General features: G+C 55.1%; 1 protein-coding gene across 3 annotated transcripts in view; it reads right to left on the bottom strand.

Annotated features, from left to right (window-relative positions):
* Window positions 1-170: 170 nt before the first annotated feature.
* Crtc1 (CREB regulated transcription coactivator 1) overlaps window positions 171-18,568 on the bottom strand; it is a 56,735-nt gene continuing 38,337 nt past the window's right edge. The window contains 8 exon segments of one of the 3 annotated variants that reach the window (NM_001047115.3): window positions 171-4,496; window positions 5,876-6,056; window positions 6,404-6,490; window positions 9,711-9,812; window positions 10,292-10,594; window positions 11,310-11,443; window positions 17,469-17,677; window positions 17,975-18,015. In NM_001047115.3, coding sequence (NP_001040580.1) covers window positions 4,285-4,496; window positions 5,876-6,056; window positions 6,404-6,490; window positions 9,711-9,812; window positions 10,292-10,594; window positions 11,310-11,443; window positions 17,469-17,677; window positions 17,975-18,015 — 1,269 coding nt within the window. In that variant the 3' untranslated portion in view covers window positions 171-4,284. 3 annotated transcript variants of the gene reach the window in all.

Raw genomic sequence — 18,568 nt, 5'->3', positions numbered from 1 at the left:
GTGACACCTCTGGAATATTCTAAGGTATGATCAGATGGGTGCCTCCAAGTTTGAGGAATCCCAATCACTGAATGGCTCAGTGGGAGGTATTCAAGGGTCTCGGACCTGTGTGGGGCTCAGCCACAGGAGGATGAGGTAACTGGGAGGGAGACTGCAAAAAGAGGAAGAGGCCCAGACGAAAACATTGGGTTTTTATTACATTTCATTACAAAGGGCGCAAAAATACAAAGAAGCGTCTGCGCCAGAAGGTGGGGCGGGCGGCCGTGCGTGCCCTGAGCAACCTGACCCCCAACTGCGGTGCCCACGCGCACGGTCCACAGACATCCGCAGCAGCGGAGTGCGCATGCTGGGGGCAGAGCCAGCCTGGGCACGGGGAGGGGAATGTGGGACCAGCCATTTGCATATATCAAAGGGGCTTCCCAGCCCATGGCGACCTGTTTCCAACTAAGGGCTGAGATGGGGCCTGAGAAACAGAGCCTGGCCTCTGGATTTAAAGCCACAGCCCTGTTCTCATGTCCCTCTGTGATCAGAACTGCTGGGTTGGATTAGGCTAGGCCTGGGTCACCCTGAAATTCTAGAGCCCCAAGAGATGGGGCAAGACTTTGCCCCGTGTGATGGATCCCTGGCCCCAAGGAAAGGCTGAGTGCAGAAAGGGTAGCTGGTACCATCATGGGGCCCTGCTGCTGCCCCCACCCTGCCCAGGAGGTTGGGCCCCTGAGCCCAGCAGGGTTGAGAAAGAGGAAAACAGGTTCAGGGCACCCCATGGTCTTGGGAGTACCCCAGCACCCAGGCTCGAGAGGATACAAGTCCCTCCATCTTCTGCCCTGACAAGGAGATGTGGCTATGACCAATGGGTGGCAGGCAGCTGTGCCACACTGAGGGCCATGCCTAAGACAGGAATGATCAGGGTCTCCAAATCACTCACCAGATCCCTGAAGGAAGAGGACCCCTCCCCCCGCCCCCTGGAGCCAAGGTGAAAGGGGTTTAAAAAGGACCAGGTTACCACCACACTAGAGTCAGACCACGTGGGGTAGACTGCACCACAGTGTCCTCAGCTGGACAGCTCTTGAGGGATAACAGCCAGGCCCAGGGCACAACTATATAACCCCATGCCTGCGCACACAGCTAGCTCCATCAAGACCCTGATCCCAGCAGCCCTCTCAGCCTGTGCTGAATCTTCTCTGCAAAAACAGGAAACTCAGAAGGCAGTGGACCAACTCTAGGCCCACTGTGAGAAGAACAGCGGCCGACACTGGTGCGGGGTTGCCGCCTCCTCCACACGCCTTTTGCCTGCTCTTGTCCTGACTGGAGTGCCAGGACTGTTGACTCTTGACACCAGGCCCAGTGTGACAGCTGTCAGCCATCCTTGGGTGCTGTGCAGTAGCATATGGGTCCCGCTAGGGGGCTCCCCTGTATAAGAGTCTTCCAAAGAGCTAAAGGCTAGGCTAAGTACCAATGGACTTCACAGAACAGCATTGGATAGTGTTGCAGAAAGGGGACGTGACAGGGCCTTGGGTGGAGGGGACAAACCATTTCTTAGGACACAGAAAGGGGCTGGGTCCAGTTGCATTGCTGTTTTGTGGGGCTTTGGGTAGATAACTACTGCCCCAGAGGCCTTAAAAGGATAAGGTAAACTGAGGCAGCTGGGCATAGTGTTATCAAGATGCCCCAGTCTGATTTCTGATTCACGGAAGTGGGTTGGACACCCACATGGCCGAGAGGCGTGGCTGAAGCTGGTGACACATGGCTAAGGTTGAGGGGGAAAGGCCAGGCCTGGCTCATGCACCTGACCTCAAGGGTGGGTGTCAGTCTGTCCTGAGAGCACAGATGTGGGCAGAGCGTCTATGCACATGCTGAAGGGTGGCTGCTCCCAGCAGTTCAATGGCTCACAGTATATGCGTGTCACCAGCTGAGGCCCCCACGGCCTTGAGCTGTCATCTTGGGATGTCTTGGCAATACAGGGGTATTATCGGACAGGCGACCTACGTCTAGAAAACAGACACCTCCCAGGAGTCCCCGACGGCAACCAGGCCCCGGGGAGGGCAGGGTGAACCCTCTGGAACATGCGTGCACTCCAGTGCTAGCCCCTGGCTGGGTCGTGAGATGCCCACAGCTGCCTGGGGTGCTGAGGCAGGGGCATATCACCTCATCCCAGAACTTGGCAATGAACTGTCACATTAACAAAGCTCCATGCACTCTCGGCTGTAGGGCATTGAAAGCCGGGCCACCAGCATAGGAGGGCCATGGGGCCATGTCTGTCCTGTCCTGGCTCACTGAGAACTTGGAAGGCCAGTGACCTGGAAGCAGAGCCTTGCCTGGGAACTGTATCAGCCTCTCTGCCTTGTTAAGACCATTTGTTCAGACTTCTACAATTCAAAGAGAATCAGACCCCATTCATGTGTACTTTCTCTTTCGCTTTTTTAAGCAGGGTCTCATGTAGCTCAGGCTGGCCTTGATATTTTAATCCTCCTGTCTCCAGCTCTCCAGTGCTGGGGTAACAGGTGTGTGCCACCATGCATGTTTAATAATAATAATAATCATAATAATAATAATAATAACAATAACAACCCTAGGATTTCCTTCAAGCCCGCACCATGGTGATAGAAAGGCCTGAGACCTGGACAGGTGAACTGGACAAACCAATGCTGTATCCCCAAGTCCAGGGGGAAAGGGACGGTGATGAAAGGGCAGCAGCTTTCTCATGCAGGCAGCCACCTAGTTGCTTGGAGAAAGATACACACAGCTCTTGTGCTCCCCAACCCCCAGCATGGGCAGTGGGCAACACCATAGAGAAATGATCAAGCCAAGGCCTGGGCCTGTGGGGCAGAGGCAAACGACATGTCAAGCTATAACTTGGGGTGGTGGGGATCTGAGCTTCCAAGCCAAAAGTGGCCCAGAAGAGACAAGCCAAATCCACAGCCCCCAATTGTCATAGGGAATCTTAGTGCAGAGACACCAGCCGACGCCAGCCACCTGCTGAGGCCTGGCCGGCACCTTAGGGAAACTCAGAGGGAGAGGGTTCTCCGGAGGCCCCAGTGAAAGCCAAGGCCGTTCCTAGAAATCTGTCCTGTGGTTCTTACAGACACGCCCAGCCACCAGGACCTTGTATCCAGCCTAGTCTTTGCCCACCCGGCTCTTTGGAGTTGAGACTAAGTGCCGGTAAGCCCAGGTCTGGGTGAGCAGCCCAGGTCTGAGTGAGCAGCCCAGGTCTGGGTGAGCAGCCCAGGTCTGGGTGAGCAGCCCAGGTCTGGGTGAGCAGCCCAGGTCTGGGTGAGCAGCCCAGGTCTGAGTGAGCAGCCCAGGTGCCCCCAGCTTGCAAGTGCTTCAGGCTGCTGTTCCAGTTAGTTTTAAAGAGGTCAGGGAGAGACTGGGGGTAACACATGCTGCCAGGCAAGTCTGGGGGGGGGGGTCAGCTACCGAACGCCAACAGAAACTGAAGGAAAAGCAGAACCCACCAGGGCTGCTGCTTCCCGAGCCCCAGATCTTAAAGAGCAGTGGGGACTGGTCACGGGACAGGGAAGAGCGAGGAGAATGCGCAGGTGGCCTGTGACCCTCTATCTCTGCACCACCATGCTGACCGTTGCCCAGCAGGGGCAAGGGTGGCCAAGGAGGGCACCAGCTGCTTCAGTGGGCTCTGTCCATGCCGCATTTGGCCACCGGTCGATTGTTGCGCTCTAAGAGCGCTCAGGAATATAAAAGGCAGCCATCCAAACAGTGTTTATTCTGGTCCAGGTCTGCCCCTTCACTCTGCTGTCTTTGCCCTGGGCACAGTGGGCATGCATGATCTGACCAGGACTGGGGATGGCGGTGGGGGGAAGGAAGGCAGTGACAGCTGAGAACAGTCGAATGGATGGCGCACCTCAGCCTCTGGGGCGCTCTGTGCCCACACCCTAGCCCTCTTTGCACAGCACATCTGGGAGTGACACTTTGGGTATCTTGGAAGTGGACCACTGATGAGGGAGGGCTCTCACATCCCCAGTAAGGGACGAGGGAGTGAGCATGGGGAAAGTCCATGGGGCCAGGTGCTCACAGCCTCGGCCATCAGCCTGGCCCCAGGTGGATGGACGGACAGACAGAGAGCCAGCCTAGTACACAACGGCCTCACGCCAGGCATCATGGGAGGTGAATAACCGGGGTGGTGGCTGGCAGGGGGCGCCGGGCAGCATTGCAAGCTCAGAATCACAAGCTTGGCCGTTGGCAAAGGGGGGCGGCACTGCCATCCCCAGTTTGGGGCAGCGCCGTTGGAGACTGACCAGCAGCGGGTGGCAGGCTGACCAAAGCCACTCACAGGCGGTCCATTCGGAAGGTGTCCTCGGTAGCTGGGTCAGCGAGGACCATGTCAGGGTCATTCAACATATGAAGTCCGTCCAGGGTCAGGGGATCAATTTTCAGCTCGTCCAGTGGAAACTGGTGGTCCGAATCAAAGCTGACATCACTGACCCCTGCCAGTGTGCTGCTCAGTTCCTTAGAGAGGCTCGGGGGTGACTCCCCTGTCACTGTCGGGTGGGGACAAACAATAGGGCTCAGCCTTGGCTCCAGGGAAAAAGCCACCAGGCCATTACCTTCCATCAGTGTGAGAAGCAGGGGTGGAGGGGACAGCTCACCCCAGGGATTGTTCTGCAAGGCACCCCTAGGGTGTTCTCTGCACCATGGGGAGGTAGACACGGACACTGGGCAGGCAAAGCAGGGCCATGGATCTGCAGAGCATGAGTTGGTCCCAGCCCCGAGGACAGAGGCCAAACAGCTGCAAAGCCACATGGTAGGTAGCAGGTGACAGTGTGACCTGACCTGCAGGATACGCCCTTGCACTTGGGGTCTGAGGTGCACAGGTGGGTAATAGGCTGTCTCCATGGGGATCCAGCTCCTTTTACTGTCAGGGAGGTGCCTGGCAGGTCCCCAGGCCTAGAAATGAGACTATTCTGACGAGGCTGCTGGGACTATTAGCTTAGATGGGATTCTAAGCACAGAGGGTGTCCTATAAACCACAGGGGCCCTGAGGTCTCTACCCTGGGTGTGCCACAGTGCCCACAGGAGTGGGTGTGACAGTGTCCCCAATAGATCTAGACTATACAGAAAGCATTCCTTTTTCAGGCTTATAAGATAAAGGCAGATGGTTATGGGCACTTGGGGTGAGGCAGCCATTGGGGAAGCTGGGTTGTGTGCTAGATGGAGTCAGGTTTGGCCACACTGTTCTCTGTAGGGATGGAAGGGCCTGCCCCTTGGGTATGCGGGTTCTGGGTTCTGCCAGCACATGACAGAGAGACCACTGGGTTGAAGTATGACCAGTTTGGTCCTAAACAGAGGCCCCCGGTGTGTGGTGAGTCTCCCTGGCTGAAGATGAGGACAGGGTCATAAAAGAGGGCTGGATTGGGCTGGAGAGATGGCTCAGTGGGTTAAGAGCACTGACTGCTCTTCCAAAGGTCCTGAGTTCAATTCCCAGCAACCACATGGTGGCTCACAGCCATCTGTAATGAGATCTAATGCCCTCTTCTGGTGTGTCTGAAGACAGTTATAGTGTACTTATATATAATAAATAAATCTTAAAAAAAAAAAAAAAGACTGGTGAGGAGGGAGAGGGAGCACAATTGTAGTGTGAGGCCAGGGAAGAGCAAAGACAGCTCGGCCACAGGGTGGGCAACAGTCCCATGTATGCTGAGACAGCTGAGGATAAACACCACAGTGTGAGAGCGTGGACTGGGGTGGAGACAGAGTCCAATATGAGGAGACTCTGAGGGGTACAGTGGGATGCAGGGTCCGTCTGGGCCTTCGGTCCCCCATTCTGTGGAGGAGGCTAGCCTCAGCCCCATCCCCTTGTCTGGCAGGGGCACTTGTGAAGATACTTTTCATGCCCCACCACCAACACCCCAGGCCTTACCGGTGAGGATGATGTTGGGGATTCCGCCATGGCCTGCGTAGCCGAGTTGCTGTGGGTCCTGAAGGCCTCCGTGGCTCCCGCTCAGACCCATCATGGCAGCCTGGGAGTAGTTGAGTGTGGAACCTGGGTTGTACAGGCTGCTGGAGCTGATGGCATTTTCCATCATGTTGAACTGCTCCAGCTATGAAGGGAAACCGAGAAAGACTGAGGACAATAGGCCGCTATGACTCCTCCCACCCCTGAGGCTACTCCTCACATCCACAGCCTCGCTGGCAAGATGGCGGATGGAAGATGGATGGCAAATGAAACTCCAGGCAACCACCAAATCCTCCCCAGCTTCTCCGTCCAGCAGTCCCCACCGTGCCACTGCATGGTGCTTGAGGCTGGCCCTTCCTCCCCTGTGACCTTGAGCTCCACTCTGCAGGAGTGTACAGAGGTCAAGGGGGTGTGATCAAGTCATCCTCGGGGACCTTTGCCCCCACAGCCCACAGCAGGATGCTGGTAGAGCAGTGACCTGGGCCCGCTCACCTGGCGGGACAGAGCATTGGCCTGCCTGGCTGTCATCTGCTGCTCATAGTACGCATCCCCAAACACGCTGCCCAGCGTGGACGTGTGCTGTGGACAGAAGAGAAGCCCGCTGTGGTTGCACCCTGAGGCCCAGGAAGCAGTGGGGCGGGTTGTCTGATGCCTTTGCTGGGGTTCCTGGTCTGTGCCTCCCACCGCCTGGCTGACTGGGATAAAAGTCCCTGGGGACTCCCAAAGGGTGGAGATCACAGACATTTATCTTGGAGTGCTCAGGGGAGTGCCCTGGCCCGAGGGTGATGGTTTTTCCCCATACCTACTCCCAGGGGCCTCTAATGCTCCCCAAAGCACTGCCCCATAGATGCCCCTCCCTTCCCTGAATACAGGAAACATCACTTCCTAGGGAGCAGGGACTGTGGGGAGGTGCTGGCGAATCCTGACGCTGAGGACTGGTGACAGGCTGTGTGTGCAGTCCCTGTTTGGGATGTAGTATGTTCTTGGGAACACATGGAGACAGGGCAGAGGACACATTCTCTAGACAGTACAGTGCAAAGGACACAGCAGGGGACAAGTCACTGCCTGGGGCCGCCTGCCTGTGAGACCCCAGGCTCTGTGGTGTTGAAATTCTATTACCCTTGCTTATCAGCCGAGGGGAGCTAGGTGCTTTAGGGTCTAGGGAAGCTGGAAAGGAGCCCCTGTAGGCCACATCAAGGCTGTGCCTGGAGCTGGCTGGGACAAGGACAAAGGGAAGTAGACAGTTGTAAGTGTAGCTAAGTCACACCCAAGGCACCCAGTGGTCCCAGCTAGACTTGTGGATCACAAGTCAGATCCCAGATGCCCCTGAGTGCTCCAGTGTCACTGGCTGGCAACAGTCTAGGTGAGTGGGAGTCCATGGCCTCCACCTCTCTATGAGAGTCACCTAGGCTGAGCTCACGATCTGCGCCCTGAAAGGTGGCTGACTTCACTCAATCAAACCCTGCCACCGTAAGACCCCACAGCCTCACCAGCAGCTAAAGGTCCCATCAAAGGGTGGGGACAGGGCTAATTTGGGGGTGTTTCTGAGATTCTGTCCCAGAGCCTTGTGAAGCTGCCCTTGAAGGAAGAAACTCAGGGTGAGGCCTTAACCTGCTGAGGTACAGGCCTGACTGGACAGCCACAATAGCTTGTGGAAAGGGTACATCGAACACGAGAGAGCTCATGGCCAAGGCCCAGTGGGCGTCTAAGGAAACCCAATGGGAAGTCAGATGTGGTTGTGTCCTGGCACCTCTGGGTTCTGGGAGAAGCTTTTGCCTCTGCAGCCTCCCATGGGGGTCAAATACTCAAATACCCCAGCAGCATGGTCCAGGCCAGCATGATATACCTATTTTCCATATCAGAGACACACAGAGACAGAATGAATGAAACAGGGTGAGCTGCCTGCCCTGGCTAGGACAACCTACTTCTGCTTAGGACAAAGAACGTAATGTGACTTTTCAGAAGTGTGTCAGGGACTGTGGACTCCTACTCTGTCCTACCTTCTCTGTGTCCCTGGAGCCCAAGAAGATCTCAGTATGAATGGACCGAGAGGTGCTGACACCAGGTGCTGAAGCAAGTGGATGGTCATCATGGGGGACCTTATCTTTGTCTTTGTTCCCGGAAGCAAGGCAGCCTGGTGTTCCTGCCTGGTGCTCCTGCCTGGTGCTCCTGCCTGTCAGGAACCTATTGCCCCTGTACTGGGTTGAGGATGGTTAAAGACCAATACAAGTCTCTCTGCCTGGTGACATTTAGGGTGGGGTGGCCCCAGGATGGTGAGGCCCTGACAAGTTCTGAGGTGACTGAGTCACACAGCTCAGCTCCTCAGCTCAGTATAGAGTGAACAGGGCAGGGAGCCAGACTGCAAGGAGAAATGAGGGACACTTGCTTAGGCTGAGCTGGACCAAAACAGAAATCAGAGGCCTGGCTTGGCAAGGGAGCAGGCTCTGGTGCAGGACTGCATCGGGTCGGCAGAAAATCTGGGGCTGGCTTGGTGGGCTGCCACAGAGCTGTCATCCTAACACTGGGGAGGCTGAGGCAGGAGGATTCAGAGTTTGAGGCCATGTGGGCTACACAGTGAATCAGGGGATTCCCTGGGGTGTATAAGGCCCTGTTGCAGGATATCTGATCATATTGTGAACCCTGAGATTGTGTTATTTACTGGAAAAAAACCTATCTTTAGTTGTGGTAAGGCTCAGCCTTGGCACACACCTGTAACCCAACAGCTTTCTGCTTAAATATTGTAAACAGGATTAAATGAAGTCAACCATGGTCAAGAGGCGGAGCAAGCAACCACTTGGCAGAAAGTGAACATAGGATTATTAAGATAAGGACTGGAGAGATGGGTCAGAGGTTAAGAGCACTGACTACTCATCCAGAGGTCCTGAGTTCAGATCCCAACAACCACATGGTGGCTCACAACCATCTGTAATGAGATCTGATCCCCTCTTCTGGTGTGTCTGAAGACAGCTAGCTACAGTGTGCTCATATATATAAAATAAGAAAATAATTCTTTAAAAAGAAAAGAAAAATCCAGAGTACATAGGAGTCAGGAGGATGGATAGAGCGGCACAGGAAGTAGAAGTGAGGCACATTCAGTCTGGAGGGAGGGTTTTTTTCTAGATGTCATAGGAGAGAGGCACTGCTTCTGGAACACTGGAAGAAGGTGAGCTGGGGGCTCCTCTGCCTCCCTGAACCAGCAGGCTTTCACCCCAGCATCTGGCTCCTGAGTCTTCATTGGTAAAATTGAACGATTGAAATTTTGTTAAAAAACACAACCTTGGGGCTGGCGATTTAGCTCAGTGGTAGAGCGCTTACCTAGGAAGCGCAAGGCCCTGGGTTCGGTCCCCAGCTCCGAAAAAAAAAACCAAAAAAAAAAAAAAACCACAACCCTGTGTGAAAACAAAACTCCAACAAAACAAAGGCCACAGTCAGTCAAGGGAGGTTACAAACTGTCAGCTGTGACACTGACAACAGATCCAGGGACCAGGGGTGGAGGCAGGGCAGCCATAGGCTGGCTGGCTACCTCAGCTATGCCCCAGAGAGGCTCCACCTTAATCTTCATAGGCCTTGGAGCTTCAGGTTCTGTGCCCTGGGGCTGTTCTGGTGTCCTGAGAACCTTTGAGCTTGCCTGGTGGGTCACGGCCCTGGGCTGATGGAGGACAGAAGGTATGGGGTGGAGGACAGCACTGGGGAGCACTGGGCACATGGGGCACACAAAGGCATGGGGTGGAGGACAGTACTGGGGAGCACTGGGCACATGGGACATGAAGTGGCACAGGGCCAGTGGAGGGGGCCTTACCTGTGGGGAGCTTCCGGGGGAGAAGCCTTGGTTGGAGACCGGTGAGGTGGGGGACTGGGTGGCTGGTGACCCTGCACCCGTGCGGTACTGCAGAGCTGGTGCCTGTGATGACAGACAGTTATGCTTTACTGATCCCTGCATGGGCCCAACAGACCTGGGCCTGATGCCTGGGCCCTCAACAGTGGACTCCACACAGGTAGTCAGTGGCTTGTGAGAATCCAAGTGTCTCCCTTGAGCTCTGAGGTGGAGAATGTGACTGTGAACCTGGCGTCTCAGGGCAACTGCACACAGAGGGTTGCAGGGCCCACCTGGAGCCCACAGCAAGGACTCCTGCTGATGCTAGGCCTGCTCCTGTGCAGAGCTGAGGGCATCGGGCACAGTGCCCTCTGGATGCACCTGCACATCCCGACATAGCTGCACATCCAGACTGTGATCCACACGCTCCTAAAGCACAGCGTGTGAACACACACAACTGACACTCACCTGCACGACCCTACTCATAAACACCCGCACACATTAACACACATCCCACACACGAGCACACACACACTGAGGGCCCAGAGACTCCCTCTCAGGCTTACCGAGGTGACATCAATCCCCATTGGTGGCTGGCCTGGGCTCTCTGTAGGTGACTGGGGAAGAGTGGATGGTACAGTGACTGCGAGTGGTGGCAGCTGGGGCCCCCGAGTCAGGCTGGCACTGGGCAGCAGTGGGCCACCCTGGGGGAGCCCCACAGACACTTGTGGGGGTGGTGGCTGCTGTTGAGATACAGGCGGAGGTGGGGGCGGTGGCTGGGGCTGCGGGGGAGGCTGCTGTGAGCCGGCCTGGGTGAAGAAGGCGTAGGGCAGCTGCTGCTCCAACGACAGGGCATCCATGGCCACGGCCTACATAAGACAAGGATGAGGGGGAGACACTGACCATGGTGCCAGTGGGAGCATGGGTGACTCTGTGGTTCTGACCCCCACAGTCAGTTCTCCTTGGAGCAAGAGAGCCAAACGTGGTGAGGGCAGACCTTCCACAGGAAGTGAATGAATAGGCAGGGGCCCTGGGCAGTACTCGGGAAGCTGAGGTGGGAAGGTCACTGTAAGTATGGGGCCAGCCTGAGCTGCTGACTGACTGTCTGCCTTGTCATTCTGATGCCTGATGATGGCCCTTGGGCCACTACAAGACCACTAGGTTAGCCAGGAGCCACCGGTGACACAGGAGATGGGAACTGAGGGAAGATGAATCCAAGGTCACCCTCATCTACTCAGTGCTACATGAGCCTTGTCTCAGAACCAGAAGTACCAGGAAATATTCATCATAAAAACCCTGGTTTGTGCAGTTTCTGTTCAAACTTTTGTGGATAAATAGTACCAACAGAGCTGGAGAGATGGCTCAGGAGTGAGAGCACTGGCTGCTCTTGCAGAGGACTTGGGTTCAGACCCCACACCCACATGGTGGTTCCAGGGGACCTGACACTTCTGGTCTCTAAGGGAACCTGCATGCACATGGTGCACATAATTCACTCAAGAACATATGTACACATTAAAAATACATACGTACATAAATAAAACTGGTAAAAACAAGACCAAGGTCCCACCCACCTCGCCCTCGCACCTGAGTGATGGGTGACAGTGGAGACAGGGTGGGTGGCACCTGCTGGGCCTGCTGCCGCCTGGCCTCTGTGCTCAGGGACAGGGGGCTGACGACTGCTGGCCGGCGCTGTGGAGAAGAGCTGGGGGTGTTCATACCTACAAAGGAAAAAGGGGCTGGGCCAGGCCGCAGCACAGCCACCCGTGGGAGAAGCTGTCCCTGGCCAGCATGGGATGGGGCTCTGAGGAGGGTCCTGCCAGTGACCATCCTGGTTTCCCCAGCCCAGCCCTGCCCAGCAGCCTACTTTCTTCTACCTGCCCAAGGAGGGCGTGTCACAGGGCCCCAGCCAATCAACACTGCTTCTAAAGTAACCAATCAGAGCCTATCTTGGGCTGGGGTGGGGGCATGTGCTGCCCATAGTTGGTAGAGGGGAGTTCTCAGTGCCAGGGTCCTAGTAGTCCTGCTATCCTGATGACAGGGGTAGTGGGTGTGGGTGTGTGCTGCTACCCAGATATCATGGTATTCCCTGGCTTTAGAAGATGATATGCCTCTCTACTGCAGCACACACACACACACACACACACACACACACACACACACACACACACAGAGGTATAAATATGTATGTATTATATATGCATATAATAAACACATGTTATATAGTGTTGAAGTGCTTTGCCTGAATATGTCTGTGCATACACCATGCGTGTGCCTAGTGACCATGGAGGCTTCCAGTCCCCTGGAACTGTAGTTATGTATGTTGTGAGAGACCCTGTGGCTGCTGGAAACTGGACCTGGGTCCTCTGGAACAGCAACAACTGTTCTTAATCTCTGAGCCAACTCTCTGATCTCCTTTTAGTTTAATGAATTCATTTTTTTGTTTGTTTTTTTGAGACAGAATTTCTTTGTGTAGCCCTGGCTTTCCTCAGACTCACTGCAGACCAAGCTGGCCTTGAACTCACAGAGATCTGCCTTCCTCTGCATCCCACATGCTGAGGTTAAGCAGATGCGCCACTGCTACTTTATATTTCTGTTTATTCTTTTGAGGTTTGTTTATGGGTAGCTCAGGCTTGTCTCCAGATGGCTATATATTGAGGATGACCTTGAACTCTTGAGCCTCCTGTCTCTGCCCCGAGTCCTAAGGTGACAAGTGTGAGCCAGTTTTTGCTGTCCTAGGGCTCAAACCCAAAGGCTTCGTACATGGTAGGCATCCAAGCTCATTTAATACAGGGCTAGCCTGGAACTCACTGAGGATCGCCACCCCTAGCCCAGGCTGGCTCTGGTGTCAGAGCAATCGCCCAACCCGTTTCTCAGACACATTTCAGGTCTTTGCCATCACAGCCCATCTCCCATTCTGTCTTGGCTGGGCAATTCTATCATATGGGAGGTCGGGTTTCTATAACACCAGGGCCCTCCCCAGTTGCTACCCAAACTTGTTCTTTCCTGTCAAGGCATTTCTTGATGACCCAGTGCCCTTCATCCACATCCTTCTTTGGCACCCTCAGGATGATGGAGTCCCTTCCCAGCACCCCTTCCAAGGCTGCCTGAACTGAAACCAGAATCCTCGACACCCTGCCCCAGCCCTGCCCCGGAGTAACAGGCCTGTACCCGCCAGGGCCACTGTGGGCCTGGCTGCCCCTTCCCTCACCCCGCCTTCCCCCAGGAATCTAATCCCTGAATGCTGAGGTGATGAGGGACCTGGGTGAGATCAAGGGCACTGGGCAGAATGGGGGCTGCTGCTTCATCCTGGGCACCAAGCCAAGCAGGCAGCAGGCCCTTTGATGACAGGGGAGCCCTGAGGGCCCTGCATTTGATGCCCCCCCCAGGTTACTAGGACACTGTTTCCTCATCAGGAGCTATCAGATATTAACAGTGGAGGCCTCAGGGAAGTCAGCAGCATAGGGAGGACTTGGCACCATGGAGCCAAATGAGGCCTCCTGACTCACCAGGAGTTTTAGGGCCTGCCTGCCTGCCTGCCTGCCCTGGGCACCTTGTTGCTGAAGGTGGGTGAGTGGGGACACACCCAGCACTCCTGGGGGAGATGGCAGGGCAAGGGGCTCTTGTGCCTGAGGCAGGCACTTGTGGGACAGCCTACATTTTTCCTCGGATCCTGGTTGGCTCTGCCCCATCCAGTCCTGTGCTATGATGGCAGTGGCAGAGACCACTAGGGGTCCGCTATAGAGGCACAGTCAGTAGACTCCTAGGCAGGAGGAATCTGGGAGGCAGCGCTCAGAGTGCAGCTGAGTCCAGGACTTGGGCTATGGCCTTGCTTCTGAGTGACAGCTCCCTCCTATGTCTGTCAGGGCTGAGAAACACTTCCTGTTCAGATCTGGAGCAGATGCTGGGCCCAGAGAGTTGACTCAATGGTTAAGGGCACTGGCTGCTCTTGCAGAAAACCTGGGTGTAATTCCCAGCACCACACGGGCTCACAATACCTGTCCCTCCAGCCCCAGGGGACCCTACAGTTTCTTCTGAGCTCCAAGGGCATAGCCACACAAACGGTACATGGACATGCATACAGGTAAACACTCACACACAACATAAGTCTGCTAAGGAGAGGTGGAAAGTTGGCACTTGGCTAAGAAGGCGGCTCACAGCTTAGTTGGTAAACTGCTTACCTAGAGTGCACAAAGTTTTGTGTTAGCCCCCAATGCTACATTCACCAGTCAGAGTGATGCATGCCTGTCACTCTGCCCTTGGGAAACTGGGGCAGGAGGATTACGAGTTTGAGGTCTTGCCTGACTACACTGCAAGTTCTAGTCCAGCCTGGGCTACATGAGACCCTGACTTCAACAAAACAGAAGTGAGGGGGGCTGGGGAGATGGCTCGGGTGTGGAGCCAGGACACCTGCTGCTCTTGCAGGAGACCCAGAACCGTCTAGCTTCAGCAGGCCCTAGGCATACCCGAGGCATGCATGCACAAAATGCCTGCACATACAGGATCACAGGTGGGGCAAACGGCTAGGTAGGACCTTCTGTAGAACAAAAAGAAGATGGTTTTTCCTATTTTTAAAAATCTTTCTGAGGGGGTTGGGGATTTAGCTCAGTGGTAGAGCGCTTGCCTAGCAAGCACAAGGCCCTAGGTTTGGTCCCCAGCTCCGAAAAAAAAAAAAGAAAAAAAAATCTTTCTGAGATAGAGTCTCACTATATAACCAAGCTGGCCTAAAACTCAATGTGATTCTCTTGCCTCAGACTCCTGAGTGCTGGGATGACAGGTGTGAGACATTACGCTTTGTTTGGTTTTTTTAAAAAACTGGCATGGTGGTGTAAACCTTTAATCCTAGCACTCAAGAGTCTGAGGCAGGTGGATCTCTGAGTTCCATGTCATGAGTTCCAACACAGCCAGGGCCCCCATCTCAACCCTTCTCCCCCAATAATTTTTAAAATTGTGTTTGTGTGTGGGGCATGTGTATGTGCATGCAGGTGGCCTGAGAGCCTGAAGTTTCCCCTGGGAGCTTCCAGGATCCCCTGGAGCTGGAGTTACAGGTAGCTGCGAGTCACCTGGTGGGCCTGCTGGACTGAACTCCAGTCCTCTGGAAGAGTTGTAGGGGTTTTTAACTGCTGAGCCATCACTCTGGTCTGGTTTTGATTGTTTAAAAATTCTTTTTAAATAAATTTCTCTATGGGGTGGGCTGGTACAGGCACATGGGGACATGTGTAGCGGCCCAAGGACATGCTGAAGTTTTTTTTCTCCCTGCGCTGTGTTTGTCTAGGACTTGAACATAGGTCCTAAGGCTTGGTGTATATGCCTTTATCCACTGAGCCATTTCAATAGCGCCAAGGCTTGCTTACTTGATTTATAGACAATGTCTCAATGGGTAGCCCTGGCTGTTCTTGAACTCACAGAGATCCGCCTGCCTGTCTTCGGAGATATTTTGTCATATTTTGCCCCTGGCTTGATTTTTTTTTTTTTCTTTTTTTCAGAGCTGGGGACCGAACTCCTGGCTTGATTTTTAAACATGACTTCAAAGGGACTAACAAGCAAGAGTGTGCGTGCACACAGGCACCACAGGCTGACAGGAACACTTATGCACATACACTCATGCACACACACACACAGACCAACAGATAGACATACATGCGTGCATACAGACAGACAGACAGACAGACAATCTGTGGGCCAAAGAATTCACACCTCTAGCCGGTATGTTTAGCCTGGTCTGATGCCCACTTTAGTCCTTGCCTAAGCACCATCACACCCAGAGAGGCCAGATGGGCAGGCAGGCCTCATGGGTGTCCTGCTGGCTGGCTTCTCTGCCCAGCCTGGATCACCTTTGGAGCAGAGCCAACTGGAGGGGAACTCTGGGCAGGGGAGGGTGGAGCAGGCTGGCCAGGTGGCAGTGGCTTGGCTCTGGCACACAGCCCTGGTGATGGAGCCCTGAAGGCCCCTGGAGCGCAGCCAGCAGTGGACACCGGGTCACCTTCTTGTGTACTGGTCCTCAGACAATGTGGGGCAGGGGCTTGGTCTCCCAGCTCCTCTCCTGTACCAGCGTCTGGCACTAGGGTGAGGAGGTGGAGACTGTGTGTGTGTACCAGGGCCTGGCTTCATGTAAAAGGTGCCCAGAAAATAAAGTTCATGTGAAGGGGACTGGCTGGCTCTTAAACAACCACACATGGCACATATTACCGGTCAGGCTTGGCCAGCAGCAACGCCACAGAAGCCATTTTCCTAGGCTTGCTTACACTGGAACTGCAGTAGGGGTGTGGAACCCCGAATCCTTGTTTCCCTGGACCTCACAGTTGGGGTCTGCCAGGCACAAGGGCCTGCATACCCTCACTCCAGGGTCCTGCTCTCTTGGCCTTTGACCCCATCTGTTCACCTGGAAGCCCAGGAAAGGAGCTGAGGAGGTAGTGTGTGTGGCTTAGGGGAAAGGTACCGGCTGGGACCTGTGGGTTGGCCCATTTCTGTCTTTAGCATCGACTGAGCAGACACACGGCCCCAGGTTTTAGCCCCAGCAACAAGTGAACTTCATGTTTCATCTCAGGAAAGAAAATACCCCAGGCACACTGGCACCTCCCTCTCCCATCCCCTGGGGGCTGGCATCAGTGACAAGCCTGGATGGCCCTGGTTTCATCTCCCCACATCAATCCTACCTCAGGGGCCATAGAGCTCCTTACCAGCCCCTAATCCCAGGCCTGGAGAGCAACTCCACACAGAGCCCACCATGTGATCTGTCTCCTCCACCATCTGTCCTCATCCCCACCATCTGTCCTCATCCACGTCGCAACCTACAGCCCCAGCAGCTTGGGGCTTGCTGTGTCATGGCAGGAACAAGGGATGCTGAAGAGGAGTGGAAGGTGCTGGTTGGGCAGTGTGAGAGAGTGGGACACAGGGCCGTGACCAGGCAGCTTGTGCAAAGGCCCTGGGGTGAGCAGTGCGGCTGAGAGGTCAGGCTGGGGGGCGGGGTGGAAGACTAAGCTTTCATGGATGCTGCAGAAACAGAAGTTGACCTTGCACAGGTTCAGGCTCATGGTGGGGCTGACAGGGACACCGTCAATGAGCAGGGGGTGAAAGCAAAGAGGTCAAGAGTCACAGTAAACAGGAGAAGCAGTGTTGGATCAGACTGGGAGCCAGTGGGATAGGCAAGGAAGTGGGCATTGCCAGGAAAAGGCCAAGGGGAGAAATGAACTTTTGAAAGGGGGAGGTTGGGGGTTGGGAATTTAGCTCAGTGGTAGAGCGCTTGCCTAGCAAGCACAAGACCCTGGGTTTGGTCCCCAGCTCCGAAAAAAAAAAAAAAAGAAAAGAAAAAAGAAAGGGGGAGGTTGGCCTGGAGAGATGGCCCAATGGTTGGAGCATTGGCTGCTCTCCTAGAGGATTAGGTTGAGTTCCCAGCATGCACATGGCTGCTTACAACTGTGCATAACTCCAAATCCAAGGATCCAGCACCTTCTGGTCTTAGCAAGTACTGTGCACAAGTAGTGCACAGTCAGGCATGCGGGCAAAGTACCCATACACATAAAACTGAACTTGGGAGGGCCAAACCGGATGGTCACAGGCAAACCAGGTCAAAGCCACTAGTGCTCCCTCCTGACTCCCACCCATTCCCTGAAGCCTGGAGCTTCCCGGCACAGCCCTAGTGCCACAGCCTGATTTCTGGGGGGTAGGTGTGCCACCGCTAGCTACAGACCCACGAGCTCCTCACCGCAGTGCATGCTGCCAGCAGGGACAGCATGGGGGCCTTACCCTGGCCTGTGCCGCCAACGCCTAGATGAGCCAGGCTGCCGGTGCTGCCGGAGCTGGTGAGAGCAGGGAATGGAGGCTCCTCGGGGTCCAGTGGGGTCGGCAGTGGGGAGGGGAAGTGGATGGTGCTGAGGTCAGGAAGGGAGCCTCCTGTGTTGTGGGTAGCAGGGATCAGGGCTGCTGTGTTCTCCTGGTCTGCAGATGGAAAGATGCTGGGAGAGGCCGGGGGAGGGAGGAGGAGACAGGACATAAGGTCTGGGGACAGTGACTAGCAGGCCAGCCCTGCCAACCCAGGACAACTGCAGTAGGACAGGAGAGACTGGGGAGATCAGTGGATACCAAAGAAAACCCTTTACTGAGCCCCAAGCACAACAGGACCCCAGGCTGGAACAGGGGTCATGATGGCCAGGACTTGCTGGGTGACCTCTGGGGGCATGCTCAGGTTCGCCCCTGACAATGGGTGCAGGCTTGGAGAGAGAAGAGCCATGGGGAGCAAAGGGGTGACTTACTTGATTCCAGGGACTTCGCAGGACTTGGGCCTGGAACCCGCCTGAAAGAGAGCAGAGCAGATGGCAGGTGCCAGGTGGCAGGCATGGTGTCCTGTGTGCTGAGCCCAGGGCTCTTTCCCTTTCGTCTAGGACAACCAGAAGCCATGTAGTGCAGGGATGGCTTCAGGAGCCCCAGGCAGAGCCAGGAGCTATAAGGAGGGGCCTTCCCACACCTTCCCCAGATCCTGTAGCTAACCCTGTGTGTAGCCATATTGAGGGCTTTCTGCAGCCCCACACCTAGCTCTAGGCTAGTCCTTGGCTGCCTGGGGTCTCTGAGAGCCTGGTCCTTTAGGGGCCAGTGCTGCAGGCTAGAACACAGACCAGAGGGATGCAGGGCAGGCAGGCAGCACCCACGGGCTTCCCTGAGGGTGGCTTGTGACCAGCAGAGTTGGCAGGAAACACAGGAACAATGGGTTGGAACAGATCTCCAGAGTAAACACTTGTCAGACCATGGGCTGGGTAGAGGAAGATTTACAAAAGCTTTCTGGGACAGCTGTATGGCTTAGCCAGTACAAGAGCTTGCCACTTAGGCCGATGGTCTGAGTTCGATTCCCA

This window comes from Rattus norvegicus, chromosome 16 (genome assembly GCF_021556685.1).
Source record: "Rattus norvegicus strain SHRSP/BbbUtx chromosome 16, alternate assembly SHRSP_T2T, whole genome shotgun sequence".
Taxonomy (NCBI): Eukaryota; Metazoa; Chordata; class Mammalia; order Rodentia; family Muridae; genus Rattus; species Rattus norvegicus.
This window is presented reverse-complemented; position numbering and strand designations above follow the sequence as displayed.